Here is a 15,232-nt window from a genome sequence, read left to right on the forward strand (position 1 = left end):
TACCCGGATCTTGGTCCATCACCATGATATTCCAGGTGTAGGTTTGCTGGGGGTGGTGAACCCCTCAGTTTTGCAGGGTTCCCCACCAATCGCCTGCCGAACTGTTCCCTCCCCTAATACAGGGGACCGAAATGCTCCTGTGAACCGCTAAGTCCTGCTGCCTCTAAAGCATGTTAACCATTGAGTTTCCACTGCCTCCAATGGGTGCTAAACGCCAGCTGACACGCCCTCCAAAGTGCACTAACCGTTAGCCCACACTGCCTCCAAATCCTGTTCACCACCGTCTCCAGCTGCCTCCCAAGTGCAGTCCACCCTGCCGAGGGTCCGCCCTGCTTCCAGTCCCCCCAGCCTCGGGAGCCCGCTGGCCCTGGCCGCAGTCCCCGCGGCGCGCCCCCCTACCTGGACCGCGCTGGGCGCCTTGTCCGAGGCGGGCGCATCATTGAACCTGTTGGAGGGCGGCGGGGCGGGCGGGTGCGGGCCGTTGCCGTACAGGCACGAGAAGCAGGGCTCGCCGTTGCAGCCGAGGTCCATGAGGAACTTGAGCAGCGACAAGCACTTCATGGCGAACATGATGGTGGCGGGGAAGGCGGTGGGGTGTGTGGCGATGTAGGCGTCGATGTTGGCGCCGTGGTCCAGCAGCAGCTGCATGGTGCGCAGGCAGCCGTGTCGGATAGCCACGAGCAGGGGGTTGATGACGTCGCGGTTAGGGTCGGCTCCGGCGAGCAGCAGCAGCTCGGTGGCGTACACGTTGTTGTTGACCACCGCGAAGTAGAGCGCCGAGCTGCGGCGGTCCTCGTAGAGGCGCGCGCGCTCGGGCGCCAGCGGCGCGTTCACGTCGAAGCGCGCGCCCAGCAGGGCCTCGAGCACCTCGTCGTTGTTGCGCTCGGCCGCCAGGTGCAGCGGGCTGATGCCGCTACGGCGCACGCGCGTGCGGCTGGTCACCGGCAGCAGCATCTGCACGATCCTGCGGGCGAGGCGGGCACGCGCGGGTCACGGCACCGGACCCGCCGGCAGGGCGAGCGGAGGGGTCCAGGCTCGGCCGCTGTCAACCACTGCGTGGGAGCGGCAGGGCCCACCAGCAGGGGGCGCCGTGGAGACGGCCAGTCTCAACAATTACCACTGGAGGAGGGGGGGGGGGTCCACTTTACAGATAGGGAAACTGAGGCTCAGAGAGCTTCCACCACGTTCTCAAAACCTCAGAGCCGGTAACGAGTGGAGCTGGGCTTCAAACCCAGAACCCCTAAAGTTAGTGTGAAGTGAAAGTCACTCAGTCGTGTATGACTCTTTGTGACCCCATGGACTATACAGTCCATGGAATTCTCCCGGCCAGAATACTGGAGTGTGCACCCATTCCCTTCTCCAGGGGATCTTCCCAACCCAAGAATCGAACCCAGATCTCCCACATTGCAGGTGGATTCTTTAGAAGCTGAGCCACAAGCTTCCAAAGTCTGAGCTCTTTAAAAAAATCTCAGCCAGACCGGAGGGCAATTTCAAGAATCTCTTGCTGACTTCTTTCAGGCTAAGGGGTATTGCCCACTCCCAGCTCAGTTTTCTAGAGGAATTGACTGGAAGGCCCCCAGACCTAGAGTGGAAAAACATGAAGTTGTGCAGACCCTGCCCTGCCTAGGTCGGTGGGGGCTTGGGGGGCGGGGACAGCCCTATCCAAGGGCTCATTATGTGCCAGGACACCGTCCAAAGGCTTCACACGCATTATTTGGTTTAATCTCCACAACAACCCATAAAGTGTGTCTGGTCATGCACATTTGTTTCAGATGAGAAAATCCGTGCTCAGTGATGTTAGGGGACTTGCCCAGGCCATATGTTGGGAGACACAAACCGGGACTTGTCCCTTCCTCTGACTCCAGGCCTGAGGTATCCTGTGTCTCTGTTTTGCTGCCCCGAGGACTTGGTGGAAGCCGCCAGGTCCTGGGGGACAGGAGGGGACAAACATGTCTGTCCCAACCACTCCTGCCCCAGGGCCTGGTCAGCCCTCAGTGACCGTGAAGTCGCCTCCCCTGTCCTGTGGATCTCAATGCCTCTTCCCCTGAAGGCTGATTCTAGCCTCTCCCAGGCTCGCTGCCCTGCCTGTGGCCTGGAGAGGGCTGATCAGCTGTGGCTGAGGCTGGAGATTCCTGCCAGTCCTGACTGTGGTCTCTCCTGCTGAATCAGGTGGTGTTCTCGGCAGTTAACCTACAGTGATCTATTATAATATATCCTCCCAACAGCCCTATGAGGTGTGTACTAGGATTAATCTCACTTACAGATGAGGAAACAGAAACCCAGTGACTTGCCCTAGGACACACAGCCAGTAGAAGGTGATGCAGGCAGGTAGTCTGATTCCCGCTAGAGTAGCTGTCTCCGGCTTTTTCGGCATCAGGGACTAGCTTCACAGAACACAGCTTTTCCATGGACTGGGGATGGGGGGGATGGTTTCAGGACGATTCAAGCGCATTCTATTTCTTGTGCGCTTTATTTCTACTGTTACTGCATCAGCCCCACCTCAGATCATCAGGCAGTAGATCCCGAGGTTGGGGCCCCTTGTCCTGGAGTGAGCCACACTCTTAGCCACTCCCCTACTTCCTGTGTAGCTAGCGGTCAGGTGACAGCCGCCATGTCACAGGGTTTTGAACCCCTTACAATGCATTAACTTGCCTGACCCACTTTACCTTCACTGCGGCCCAGTGGGGCTGCCCAACTGGGTCTGTGGGCTTCTTTATAACAGAGGGGGCTCAGAGAGAGGAAGCGACGGCTCAAAGGCCATAAAGCCGTTCTGGGGCTTGACCCCAGGACTCCTGACCTCTTGTATTTGCTCTCTTCCCTAAACCCCTGCCGCCTGCCAAGCTCTTGCCACTGACATGATTCCAGACCCTAATTTCCCCAACCCCTGCTGACCGGTGACCTCGGGTGGGCTTCAAGGAGGTGACCACGGCAGGGCAAGCAGGTGCACCAAATCTATTTCCAAGCCTCCCTCACTCTGGACACTTGGGTTCCCTGGGCCTCTGGCTTCCTGGAAATCTGATGCCAGGGATCTCCCGTTAGGATCTCGGTGGAAAGTATTATTTTGGTTAGTGATGCTGTGTTTGCTTAAAATCTGCCTCTCAAACCTCAAAAGGAAATTCACACACCCAGGGGGGCTAATTGCCTCCTAATTTCTATTTGTGCAGGCTCAGGAGGCCTGACCTTGCTCTGTAGAGGTGCTGGTCAAAGGCAGGGCCGGGGCCTCACCCTGGACCGCAGCCATCGCTGACAAATGCTCTGTAACAGCCGTAACGTGCCCAACCACGGGAAAAACAGCGAGGGGGACTGCCCAGGGCCGCTGGCCAGATGAGCTGAGATCTGGCAGGTCACAGCTGGTCTCCAGTGGTCCCCTGTCGAACCAAGGCAAAGTGGCAGAAATGTGGGAACGTGACTGGAGGCAGCCTAGGTCCCAGAAGCATCATCTTAATAACAATGAAATCATCTAATTGTTGTCCACTTCTGTAGGACACGGCCAAGCTGAGAGTCAGTGTGCCATGCTGTGTGGGCCTGGACATCAATGTGTCCAGCCTCCCATTCTACAGAGGGTGAAAATGAGACCTGAATGTGGGGCAGGGGGCGGGGAGGAGAGAGTGAGGCTGGCCTGGAGGTGGATGGCAAAGCCCAGGCAGAATGAAGGTGTTGGTGGCCCCACTGCATGTCATCATTCCTCTCCCCCAGCCCAGTTGGTGGGAAGAAGGCAGGGGAATGAGGGCTGGACCTGATAAGAAAGGCTGGGACCTTCCCACTTCTCTCACAGCAGGTCCTGAGACCACAGGAGCTTGAAATGCAACTTAAGTAGAGAGCAAAGGTGCCTGTTGCCTGGTACAAGTTTTGGTGTCTGGGAGGCCCAGTGTCCCATTTGTCTCTTCTTCTTTCCCCAGCACGGAGGCTGCACCCACCAGCTCAGCCTCCTGGGTCACCAGGTCATGGTGGTGTGACCTTTGCCAGCATTCAGTGTAAATTTGACCATGGACTTGACTTTCACAAGGGAACCAGCTGTTCACAAATGGCTCCGCTCCCAGTAACGCTGGGCAGCGGTGTTTCAACCCAGCTTTGTGTGTGTGTGTGTGTGTGTGTGTGTGTTGGGGGCATTATCTCTCCTCTGAGGCTGTGTGGAGCCAGAAAAGACTCCACAGAGGAGAATCTGCCTGAGGGTGTCCCCAAGGGCATAGTGGAACTTCTGTCCATGAGGGGTCCCTATGGGGGAAAGTCTGCAGCTTTTCTCCTGGGAGCTAGAGCAGGGAAGCAGTTTTCTCAGAAAGAGTTTTAAGGGTCTTGCAAAGGTAATATTCATTAGAAGTAAAAGAGAAAGTATATTTTAAAATGAGGAGGCCAGAAGTAAAGTCCAAAGGCAAGTCTGTGTTATATGTCAGCCACAAAATTGAGTCTAAGATACTGGTTCTCTCCTGGGATGCCTCATAAAATCATCTGCAGCCCCAGCCCCAACCCAGATTGCTTTCAGCGAGATCTCTGAGGCTGTGGCCCAAGCCTCGGGGCTTCAAGAGTTCGCCAGGGTCCCAGTGTGTAGCCAAGGTTGAGAACCAGTGGTTGCAGTGCTATTCTAAATTCAGTTTAAAGGAACCTTGGGCCATCTGCTCTTGTCTAATACCAACAGTTTCTTAATAAATCTATCTTTGGTGCTAGCTTCCCTGGTGGCTCAGATGGTAAAGAGTCTGCCTGTAGTGTGGGAGGCCCGGGTTCGATCCCTGGGTTGGGAAGCTCCCCTGGAGAAGGAAATGGCAAACCACTCCAGTATTTTCGCCTGGAAAATCCCATGGACAGAGGAACCCACGGGGTCGGACACAACTGAGTGACTTCAGTTTCTTTCACTTGGTGCTGAGTTTTAATCTCAAAAGTTGCGTTTGCTAAACTGGAAATCAAAACTAAGAAAAAGTATATCTTGGAGGTGCCTAAGACTTTGGGGTCTTGGTGGCTTCTTTCTCAGCCACACCTAAATGTCACGCTCTGCAGTAAATGTGTTGAATTCACCATCTGGCGAACACGGACTCCAGCTGCTGGAGCCACTTTCCATGCCATGGACAGGCAGGGTGTCCTGGCAGGCAGCTGAGTGTGGAAAGCCTAGAGAATGTCACAGCAGATCCCCAAGCAGCCAAGGAAGGACGGCATGGAGAGGGCCACATGCCACATGCCCCGGGGTGAGTGCAGCACTGGGGCCTTGCCAGGTGACAGAAGCCCTTGGGAACCTGGTTTTACCCCTTTGTAGGGCAGCCCCCAAACTGCAGCCTGGTCCTCTCACTCTTGGGGTCCAGAGGAACCTGGGATCTGAGAATGGAGGGTGAATAACCAGAGAAATGGCTTTGGGGGTCAGCACAAGTCTCAAGCAGGAGACTTTCCAGAAGCATACATCATTCACATAGGTGGTTCCAGAGAGGCCCAGCCTTGCTCCCTGGCCAGCCTTAGGCATGCCCTGTGCTCCTTCAAACTTTCCACCAGCTGAGGCCAGACTGCTGGCACCTGGGCCCGGCTGAAGGCACTGGGTGTGATTGAACGATTTCAAGGGACAGTCCCTGCTCTGCCACTCTCTGGCATGCCACTTCCCATCTCTGACCTCTGGTCCCTCCTCTGCAAAATCATTGCAGAGGATTGGATTACATCAGTGTTCCTCCTGAAGGTCTGACTGGGCTGTATCTGGTTGGCTGGGAGCTTTTCAAAGATAAAGGCATGGGCTCCTTCTCTCCTGGAGATTCCGGTTTTGTGTGTCTGGGAGGCGTCATTTAAAAAAAGCCCAGTGTGACCGTGCTGTACAGGCAGGTTTGGAGAGCCAGTGGACCAGGAGATTTTGAGGGTCAACCCTTCTCTCTCTTTCTCTTTGGATCTTTCTAGAGTCAGACTAAGATAAGCCATGTTTGTTGACTACTGCTGGATCTTTTTGCAACTGGAGAGTGAGATGCTATCTTGCCCATCACCTCTGCCTGACTTGAGTTGCTTTTGTCCTTCCACTGGCTTCACGGAAAAATGATGTAATTTACCCTTCCTACATGAGAGAGAACACAGACCCAGCAAGAACCTACTGTGTGCTGCACTCTGCCGGGCGCTTTATTTCTACTCTATACACATGTGCATCCATTTCACTAGTCCCCACAATAGCCCCGCCAGGCAGTACAACTACTTCGTATTTTACAGAGGAGGGAATTGAGGCTCAGAAAGGTTAAATAACTTCCCTAACGCCTCAGTAGGAATTGAAACCCACATCTTTCTGCCTCATAGCCTGCTATGTGGCCCAGAGAAGGCAAGGTCTCCTGTGTGCATGGATGGGGTGGCGAGGCATCCGTGGCTGGTCATTTGTGTGGGTACCTGCAGAGCAGGGCCTGGAGCCCTGAGGGTCAGCTCTGTCTCCTGTGTCTCCGTTCCATTCCCCAGGGTGTCATTCTCACCCCCATCTTCCTGAGCGAAGACCACCCACACCCCCTAGCATGCACAATCTTCTCCCTGTTGGGGACAGGGCTGCATTTCCTGAAGTGTGTCATCTGGGGTACAGGAGATGGGATTATAGGTGAGAGGGTTTTTTTTATTATTATTACTAATTGTAAATTGGTAATTTGAACAATTTAATCATGTGATAAATGTTTCCTTTTGAAAATAAATTCATTTAAAATAAAAATGTCTTTAAAGGACCATACTAAGAAGTGAGGGTATAGACATCTAAAAGCAGGAAGAAAGTCTGTGAATGCTCAGTTTAGGGAACACTGGTCAAGTGGAAATTACTGGGCCCATGCATCCTTCATGGTCAGCTGGAGTTCCACCCGCTGGGCAAGGCTCTCCTGACCCTCCAGCTAGTGGTGGTACTGGTGGAAGTTTAACAGCTTGCTCTTCGGGGGAAGGAGGGGGCTCTGATTTCTAACAATCACCAGTTTCCATGAAGTAAATACTCTCACCAAGGCCGATTTCAGACTACCAAGGTGGTCAATCAGCTCACAGCAGTTGCACAAGCCAGGTCTAGCACACCTCTGCTTCCAGCCCACGCTGGTCTCGAGGACCCCCATGCAACTCAGCCCTGCGTGCCTTTTCATTTTCATGAGCATGTTTCTGCATGTGTGTGTGTGTGCACGCATGCATCTTCCCTCCCACCAGACTGCTCCCTGAGAGCTTTGGCGTCTTTCATCTCTTTCAAAGTACCTAGCACATAATAAGTGCTCAACAAAAACTAGCTAGTACCCATGGTGCTATTTGTATTATTGTAGATGTTCCCTGCATCCTTGCTTACTGCCTGAGAGGTTATTTTTGCGTCCCCAACAGAAATATCCCCTATCTGGCTTCCTATGTGGAATCTGGTTGACATAAGGTTCGGAACAAGTGAGCTCCTGTCATTTACAAGCTGAGTGATCTCAACCTTCCTGTGTCTTAGCTTCCTCATTTTGAAAAAAAAAAAAAAAAAAGAAGGTAATCATATCTACCTCAGTATATCTGTTAATGGAATTATGAAAAATAGAGTTGTTAAAAGGATTAAATATGTTTATAATGTAAAGTGCTGCTAAGTGCCACATAGGAGTTTGCTGTTATTGTTGTTGCCGTTGTTGTAAGCATTCACTCTAGCTTGCCAACTGCTTGGTGGTGTTCCACTTTTCCACCTAAACCGTGCCCTGGGCCCTGAACTCTCCGGCCCTCCCTACCCCGCAGTGGGCGGGGCATTTGGAGGAATGGGTGGGGAAGTGGGAGGAGCCGCGGGGCCTGGGGGCGGGGCCTGGGCTGACCTGTAGTTACCCTTCTTGGAGGCGATGTGCAGCGGGAGCATGCCGTCCTTGTTGGTCTTGTTGGCGTCCGCACCCTGTGACAGCAGGAACTCCACCACCTCCTCGTGCCCGTTCTTGCAGGCCTCATAGAGGGCGGACGCGCTGTCGCTGGCCTGTGTGTTGATGTCAGCGCCTGGAGAAGGAGAGGCGGATTGGTGAGAGATCAGGCCGGTCACTGTCCTTGATGTAACGCCCACCTCGGGCTGGGCGCTGCTGCCGTAACCACCCTGACACATTGGATCACCCGGAGGACCCCCAGCTCCTTTCTGCTACACTGAGACCCCGGGCCGCCAGCCTGAACTGCCATAGTGATGCTGGGATTTCCAACCACTTCTCTATGCTGGGCCCTCCCTGGTGGCTCATGTGGTAAAGAATTTGCCTGCAATTCAGGAGACCTGAGTTTGATCCCTGGGTTGGGAAGATCCCCTGGAGAAGGGAATGGCAACCCACTCCAGTATTCTTGCCTGGAGAATTCCATGGATAGAGGAGCCTGGCGTGCAATGGTCTATAGTGCTGCAAAGAGTCAGACACGACTGAGCAACTAAGACACACACGGAGCTGTACATGTGCTATCTCTTTGAGTCCACAACATATGCTAACCCCATGCCATCAGTAACAACTTTATCTCCATGTTACAGACAAGAACACTGAAGCACGTGTGTTTGTGTGTGTGTGTGCTAAGTTGCTTTCAGTCAAGTCCAACTCTTGGTGACCCTATGGACTATAGCCTGCCTGGCTCCTCTGTCTACGGGATTCTCCAAGCAAGAATACGGGGGTGGCTTGCCATGCCCTCCTTCAGGGGATCTTCCTGATCCAGTGATCGAACCCGCATCTCTTATGTCTCTTGCAGTGAAGCACAGAGAACCTCTGCAGGATCTCGGGCCCCAGATCCTGCAGCTCATAAGGGAAGAGCCAAAGCATGAACCCAGAGGGTCTGATAGCAGAAGCCCTGGCAGATGTTCTGATGGCAGAGACAACGCTCCTAATGCTCGTTCCACCTAAAATGATCCAGATCCTGCCCTGAGGAAGGCCCTCACAGTTCTAGGGGGGCACAGAGCCTCCTCATAAAGAAAAAACCCCAATAACTTTATTAATTAGGATTTATTTGCTCTTCTCTGCCTGGGGGCTAAGATGGTAAAGAATCTGCCTGCAATGTGGGAGACCCCGGTTCAGTCCCTGGGTGGGGAAGATCCCCTGGACGAGGGCATGGAAACCCACCCCAGTATTCTTGCCTGAAGACTCCCATGGACAGAGGAACCTGGTGGGCTACAGTCCATAGGGTCCCAAAGAGCTGGAGATGAGTGAAGTGACTGAGCACGTATGCAGCATGCCTTCCATTTCAAGGATTAAGAGAGGAATTTATTAACAGCCATGGCTTCTTGTCTGCTCTGAAAGAAACACTACGCCGTGCTGCCAGAAGGAGGCATCAGTCTGGCGATGGTCTCCCTTCAGCCCAATCTCCTACATCTGCTCCATCTCCTAGTGGTGATGGACAGAGAAGGCAGGGGTTTCTCTGCAGACAGAAGTGCAGCCTGTTCCCCAACCCCTATTCTGATAGGAAATGGAAATGATATAGCAGTGAAACATCAGCAAGGGCTGAAATCAGAAGTATCTGTTAAACCACAGATCCTTTCTGGGTAGTCAGCTTATCACAAGCTCTCTGATAAATTTAATATTTGATGACTGGTTTCCGGTCTAGTGGAAATATCACAGGTTTTCATGACAGACAGCAGCTGAAGTTTCTGTTCCACGTTTTACAAGCTCCATAGCCTCAAACACCTTTAGAAGCCTCAGTTTTCTCCTCTGTTGACTGAGAAAAATAGTACCTAGCAACCAGGGTTACTGTGAAGTTATCTAAGTAAGATAATGGAATTAAATATCTGCTATAGACAAAAACACGTATGTCTCCCCAAGAATCAAATGGACCCTAATCCTCAGTGTGATGGTGTTAGGAGGTAGAGCCTTTGGGAGGTGATTAGGTTTTGCGGGTGGAGCCCTCATGAATGGGATTAGTGCCCTAATAGAAAAGACCCCAGAGAGCTCCCTTGCCCCTTCCACCATGTGAGAACACAAGAAGATGGATGTCTAGGAGGTAGGAACAGGCTCTCATGGGATGCTGAGACCACTGGCACCTTGATCTTGGACTTCCCAGCCTCCAGAACTGTGAAAAATAAACCTTTGTTGTCTATAAGCCATCCAATCTGTTTTATTCTGTGATAGCCACCTGAGTGGACTAAGACAACCTCTCCACCCGAGCCTGACACAGAGAGGGTGCTCAGCAAACACGAGTTCCCCAAAACTAAGGGCTGGGAGGCAGGCACTGCTCCTGCCTCCACCCGAGGGAGAATTGGCAAGTGGCTCCAACACCCCTGAGCTCTGGAAGACTTGCTCCCTGAAAGCCTGGACTCCCGCCAGCAAAGCCGCCCGCTCACACAAGAAAAATATTTGGATTTGCAAATGGACTCAGCCCACAACGGGAACAGACTCTGACTCAGGGCGTCAGCAGGAGAGCTGGGCAGATGTTCAGTGCTAGCCTGTTCCTCTCACCCGCTGAGCGCTTGGCCCTTTGTCCAGCCTCCTTGCCTGGCTCCCAGGACCCTGCCTGTGCTCTTTGGCCTCTGGCTGGTCAGTGCAGATTTGTCCCCAGTGGCAAGGATGTGCCCTCGGTCTGTTTTCCCAACAGCTTGGGCACGTGCTGAGTAAATGGATGCTTATTCAGGCCAAGTCCCAGGATGGAAATTCTCGAGCCCTGGGGTGGGGTGGTGGAGTGCAAAGAGCTTGCAGTTTGGGGTCAGATGATGGCAGTCGGAATCCAGGCTCCGATTGTGACCAATCATTTAATCTCTCTGAGCCTCAGTCTCCTCCACTCCCTGCCTCCTAGGCTACAGAGAAAACCCCCCGGGCCTATTCTGCATTCATGTGTAGTGCGGGGCCTGTCACACAGCAGGTCCTCGAAAGCTTATTCCAGCTCAGCCCCCAGGTCTGGCTTGCTCTGGTGTCTGTTTCTCTAATGGAAAGGTCACTTCCCATGGGAGTGAGAAGAGAAATCAAAAGAGTTCTTGGGGAAAATCAGAATATTATGATCTTTTGAACCAAAAGAATGTCTGCCATCGTCTCAGAGTCTTCTGTTACTGGGACATAATAATCCAGGCAATATTATTTTCTTTTATCCCATTAAATGAACAAAGATTTTTAAGAGGCAAAGAGTACAAAGATCAGGGTCTAAATCCCAGTTCTACCACTAATCTGTTGTGTGACCTTGGACAAATCACTTTCCCATCCTGGCCCTTGGTTTCATCACCTATAAAATGAGTTGTTCTTTAGTTCTGAAGTTGTGTCTGACTCTTTTGTGACCCCATAGACTGTAGCCTGCCAGGTTCCTCTGTCCATGGGGTTTTCAAGCAAGAATACTGGAGTGGGTTGTCATTTCCTTCTCCATATAAAGCAAGGAGGGAACCTAAATGTCTGAAGTTCCTTCTGGCCCTGAAGGGTGATGTGATGGAAAGAGAAGTTGTTGGGGTGTTGGGAGACTAAGAGTCTGGTTAGTCTATAAGTAATTTGCTGTGTGACTATAGATAGATAAGTCGCTTCCTCTTTCTGGGCCTCAGATTCCTCATTTGTAAAATGAGGATGTTGGACTAGGTCAGAGAAGGCTAACACGGGGCAGGTGTACCACACCCCTCCAAGTGTGTTCCTAATTGCAGGCATTGCTGGTGGATCTCAACTTGTTTCCAGCTGAGCCTAGGCACAACCTCAGAATCCTTCTTAACACAGCCTCCCGGAAGATGCTGTCACTCAATCAGTATGTCCATGCTGCTGCTGCTGCTGAATCGCTTCAGTCGTGTCCGACTCTGTGCGACCCCAGAGACGGCAGCCCACCAGGCTCCCCCGTCCCTGGGATTCTCCAGGCAAGAACACTGGAGTGGGTTGCCATTTCCTTCTCCAATGCATGAAAGTGAAAAGTGAGGTCGCTCAGTCGTATCCGACTCTTAGCGACGCTATGGACTGCAGCCTACCAGGCTCCTCTGTCCATGGGATTTGCCAGGCAAGAGTACTAGAGTGGGGTGCCATTGCCTTCTCCGGAGTATGTCCATAGGTGGCACTTAAACTTGCTTTCCCTTAGACTTAACCTGAGGTCCTTCCCAGCTGTGCCCCTTGGGTATTCCACAACCTAGGGACCCTTACTACTCACCGTATTTGGCCAGGAATCTCAGTGCCTCCAGCTGCCCACTCTGGGCGGCCACGAACAAGGGGGTGATGCCATAGGCATTCTTGGCTTCCACCTTGGCGCCTCCGCTCACCAGGATCTCCATGACCTCCAGGTCATTGCGAGCAACAGACTCGTGCAGAGCCGTCCAGCCTCGGTTACAGCGGTGGTTGGTGTCCGCCTTGTACTGCACCAGAATCCTCACTGCCTCCACGTTCTTGCGCTCACAGGCTGTGCCCAGCAAGAAGCAAGATGGTCAGCGGGGCCCCTGGCAGGACCTGGGCAGCCGCGCCTTCATTCATTCATTTGTCCATCCAACCATTCATTCATCAGCCAGAAGTGAATTCATGTACCAAATATCTGCTGAGTCTGCACTAAGTTCCAGGCCCTTCACTAAACCTAGGATATACAACTATAGTAACAGTAATCAGCAATAATATCCTGATGTGTGTGTAGCACTGGTTATGCACCGGCACTCTATTCTAAGCACTTCACGTGATTAATTTAGTTCTCCCAGCTACCCTTAAAGGATGCTGTGTTATCCCTTTTCACAGAGGAGGACAGTGAGGCACAGAGAAGTTAAGTGACCTGCCCAGGGTCACACTGTAAGTGCAGAACTGGGATTCGAATCCAGGTAGTCAGGTCTGGAGTCTCTGTCCCCTGGAAGGTTCCAGAATGCCCCTAACTCATCTCCCTTTCCAGTGTTACCTGCTTCAGTCCTCCACGAGGCCAGAAGAAGAGGAGGGCAGTGTCATATTCCTGCTCAAAACACTTGCTCAGAGGCTACTCAGTTAAAATTTGTCTTCTGAGTGCAGCTCATCAAGTCTTTCTCAACCTGCTCAAACCTCCCTTTTAAGCCTTATCTGGCTCTAGACTCTAAATGTAGCCTTAGTGCTGGCAGAGCTGTTCCAAGGGAGACTGAGAACTTGTCCAAATTAACCTCCCCTGGAAACTTCCTCAGTTAGGGAGGTGGGGAGAAGGAAGAGGGGCTTCCTAGGTGGCTCAGTGATAAAGAATCTGCCTGCAAATGCCGGAGACACAGGTTCAATCCCTGGGTTGGGAAGATTCCCTGAAGTAGGGAATGGCAACCCACTCCAGTATTCTTGCCTAGGAAATCCCATGGGCAGAGGAGCCTGGTGGGTTACAGTCCATGGGGTGGCAAAGAATCAGACACGATTGAGAGACTGAACACACATGCACAGGAAGGAAGAGGGGCTGCCTGTGTAGTATTTCAAACAGGACCCCAAGCTTACGGCTTCTCTAAGCCTTGGGCTCTTTCACCTGTAAAGCACAGGTAACGAAACCTTCCCGAGAGGAAGCTGTGGGAGAATGGAGTGGGGCAAGATATGAAGGCTCTAGGGTGGAGCTCATGCAGGATCAGGGTTCAGGCTTCAGCTGAGAGTCACTTAGCATCCTGGGAGCTCTTTCTGGGACAGATGGGGCTCTGGGTGATGGCTCCGGTGCCCAGGGGACATGAGTTCTAGGGAAGACACCTCCACCGCAGGTCTGCAGTGGACCCGGTTCCTGCTGCTGATGGGATATTCCAGGTTTTAGAGACCAGACATATGGGAAATTGGGAATTTCTGTCGCTTTTCAAAGTGTAGAGGTCCTGTCCTTTTTGCAAGACCCGAAACTGATTGTTTACATGTGTAAACCCCATAGACGGCAGCCCACCAGGCTCCCCTGTCCCCGGGATTCTCCAGGCAAGAACACTGGGGTGGGTTGAACCTAGACATTGGAGAGTGGAGTAGTTCAGAGCGTGATGCTGGCATCCAGCCCTCAGGGTTAGATCCCAGGTCTGCCCTTCCTGGCCGTGTGATCCTGGATGCCTCCTGTCTGCTCTCTGTGCCTTAAGGCCTCATCTGTAAACTGGGGAAGCTAGCAGTGCTTACTTCATATGCGGATGGATGTGAGGGTTAGAAAAAAGAACAGAGCCTGGGGTATAGTAAACACTTGATAATTGCCAGCTGTTATGATTATTCGGATTTTGACTCTGGGCACTGCTAGGGCAGCTGGTGACTGTCCTTGGATGACATATTGAGTAAGTTGGAGGTTTTCATTTTCTCAAAAATCCTGGAGCAACAAATTCCCTCTCATGCCTCTTCACTTTTGCCTATGCTGTTCCCCTTGTTCGTCCAGCCGGTGAATCCCTCCTGTTCAGGCTCAGCTCTGGGACCGCCTTCTATGGGGGTGCCCTCTCCCACATCCTGGTCCCTCCCCCATGCTCCTTTGTGTCAAGCTCTTCGGTGCCAGTAGCTGACTGAGAATGTATATCGTCTTTGAATCAATGTCTACCGGACTGGATGGGCATGGACCATATCTTTTCATCTCTGAGTCTTCAGTGTGCCAGGCCCGTGGGAGAACTTGGGAAATATTGCCTGAATACATGCACGACTGAGTGGTTCAGTTATGTAAGTTATACACCTGAATAAGGCCGTGCCATCATAGTAGACCCCGGTGGGGAGGGTTGTGCACCTTGCAAGCAAATCCTCCTGATAGCCACTCAGTCTCTGGACCTTTCCTGGGGGAAGCCTGTACCCCTGGGCTCACCTTTGTAGAGCGGTGTCTCTCGGGACTTGTTGGAGATGTCGGGCTCGGCGCCAGCCTGGAGCAGGAATTGGAGGCAGTCCACGTGTCCCCTGCATGTCGCCAGGTAAAGGGCTGTTTCCTCCTGCAGGGTGCGCTGGTCGATGACTGCCGGGTACGCTGTGGAGGACAGACCAGGAAATTCATGAAGGAGGAAGATACCCATCTCTCCCTCCAACACAGAGTTGGTCCCGATTTCCTCCCATTCTGAGGACAGTCACGTGTGGCCTCTGCCTGAATTTACCAACCAGACAGCCTTCTTCCTCTTGGTCCTGGATTCAGCCACTTTCAACAGGCTGTTTCAGCTTCCCAGTCATAGTAATCCAGCTCAGATGCCACCTCCTCTGGGAAGCCTTCCCTGATTGAACCCCCTCCTTCTCCGAATGAGCCCAGCCTTCCCTCACACTCCCACCAGTCACTGCTGCTCTTTCTGCCCTGGCATGTGGTGGGCTGTCTGGGGTCCCTTTCTGGATCCCCGAGGGCAGAGGTAGATCCCGCCTGCAGGTGTTCCCCACCCTCATCTAGCCTGGGGGAAAGTCAAGGCTCCAGAGAGGAGGCATGAGTCGCCCAGAATCTCACAGCTGTTGGAGACGGCCTTGGCAGGGCACAGGCACAGCTGTGGTATTTTCCACACCAGATCAACTCCTGCAACATTCTGGGACAAGCTGGC

The 15,232-nt window shown here is 52.7% G+C and overlaps 1 protein-coding gene across 1 annotated transcript in view; it reads right to left on the minus strand.

The window, feature by feature from the left end:
- Positions 1–15,232, minus strand: part of ASB2 (ankyrin repeat and SOCS box containing 2) — a 48,101-nt gene that overhangs the window by 6,652 nt on the left and 26,217 nt on the right. Inside the window, exons 5-8 of the mRNA XM_055556525.1 lie at positions 14,527–14,682; positions 11,962–12,207; positions 7,731–7,902; positions 400–964 (exon numbers count right to left, since the gene is read on the minus strand). Of these exons, the coding sequence (XP_055412500.1) occupies positions 400–964; positions 7,731–7,902; positions 11,962–12,207; positions 14,527–14,682 (1,139 nt within the window). The remainder of the gene's footprint in view (positions 1–399; positions 965–7,730; positions 7,903–11,961; positions 12,208–14,526; positions 14,683–15,232) is intronic.

This window comes from Bubalus kerabau, chromosome 19 (genome assembly GCF_029407905.1).
Source record: "Bubalus kerabau isolate K-KA32 ecotype Philippines breed swamp buffalo chromosome 19, PCC_UOA_SB_1v2, whole genome shotgun sequence".
NCBI lineage: Eukaryota > Metazoa > Chordata > Mammalia > Artiodactyla > Bovidae > Bubalus > Bubalus kerabau.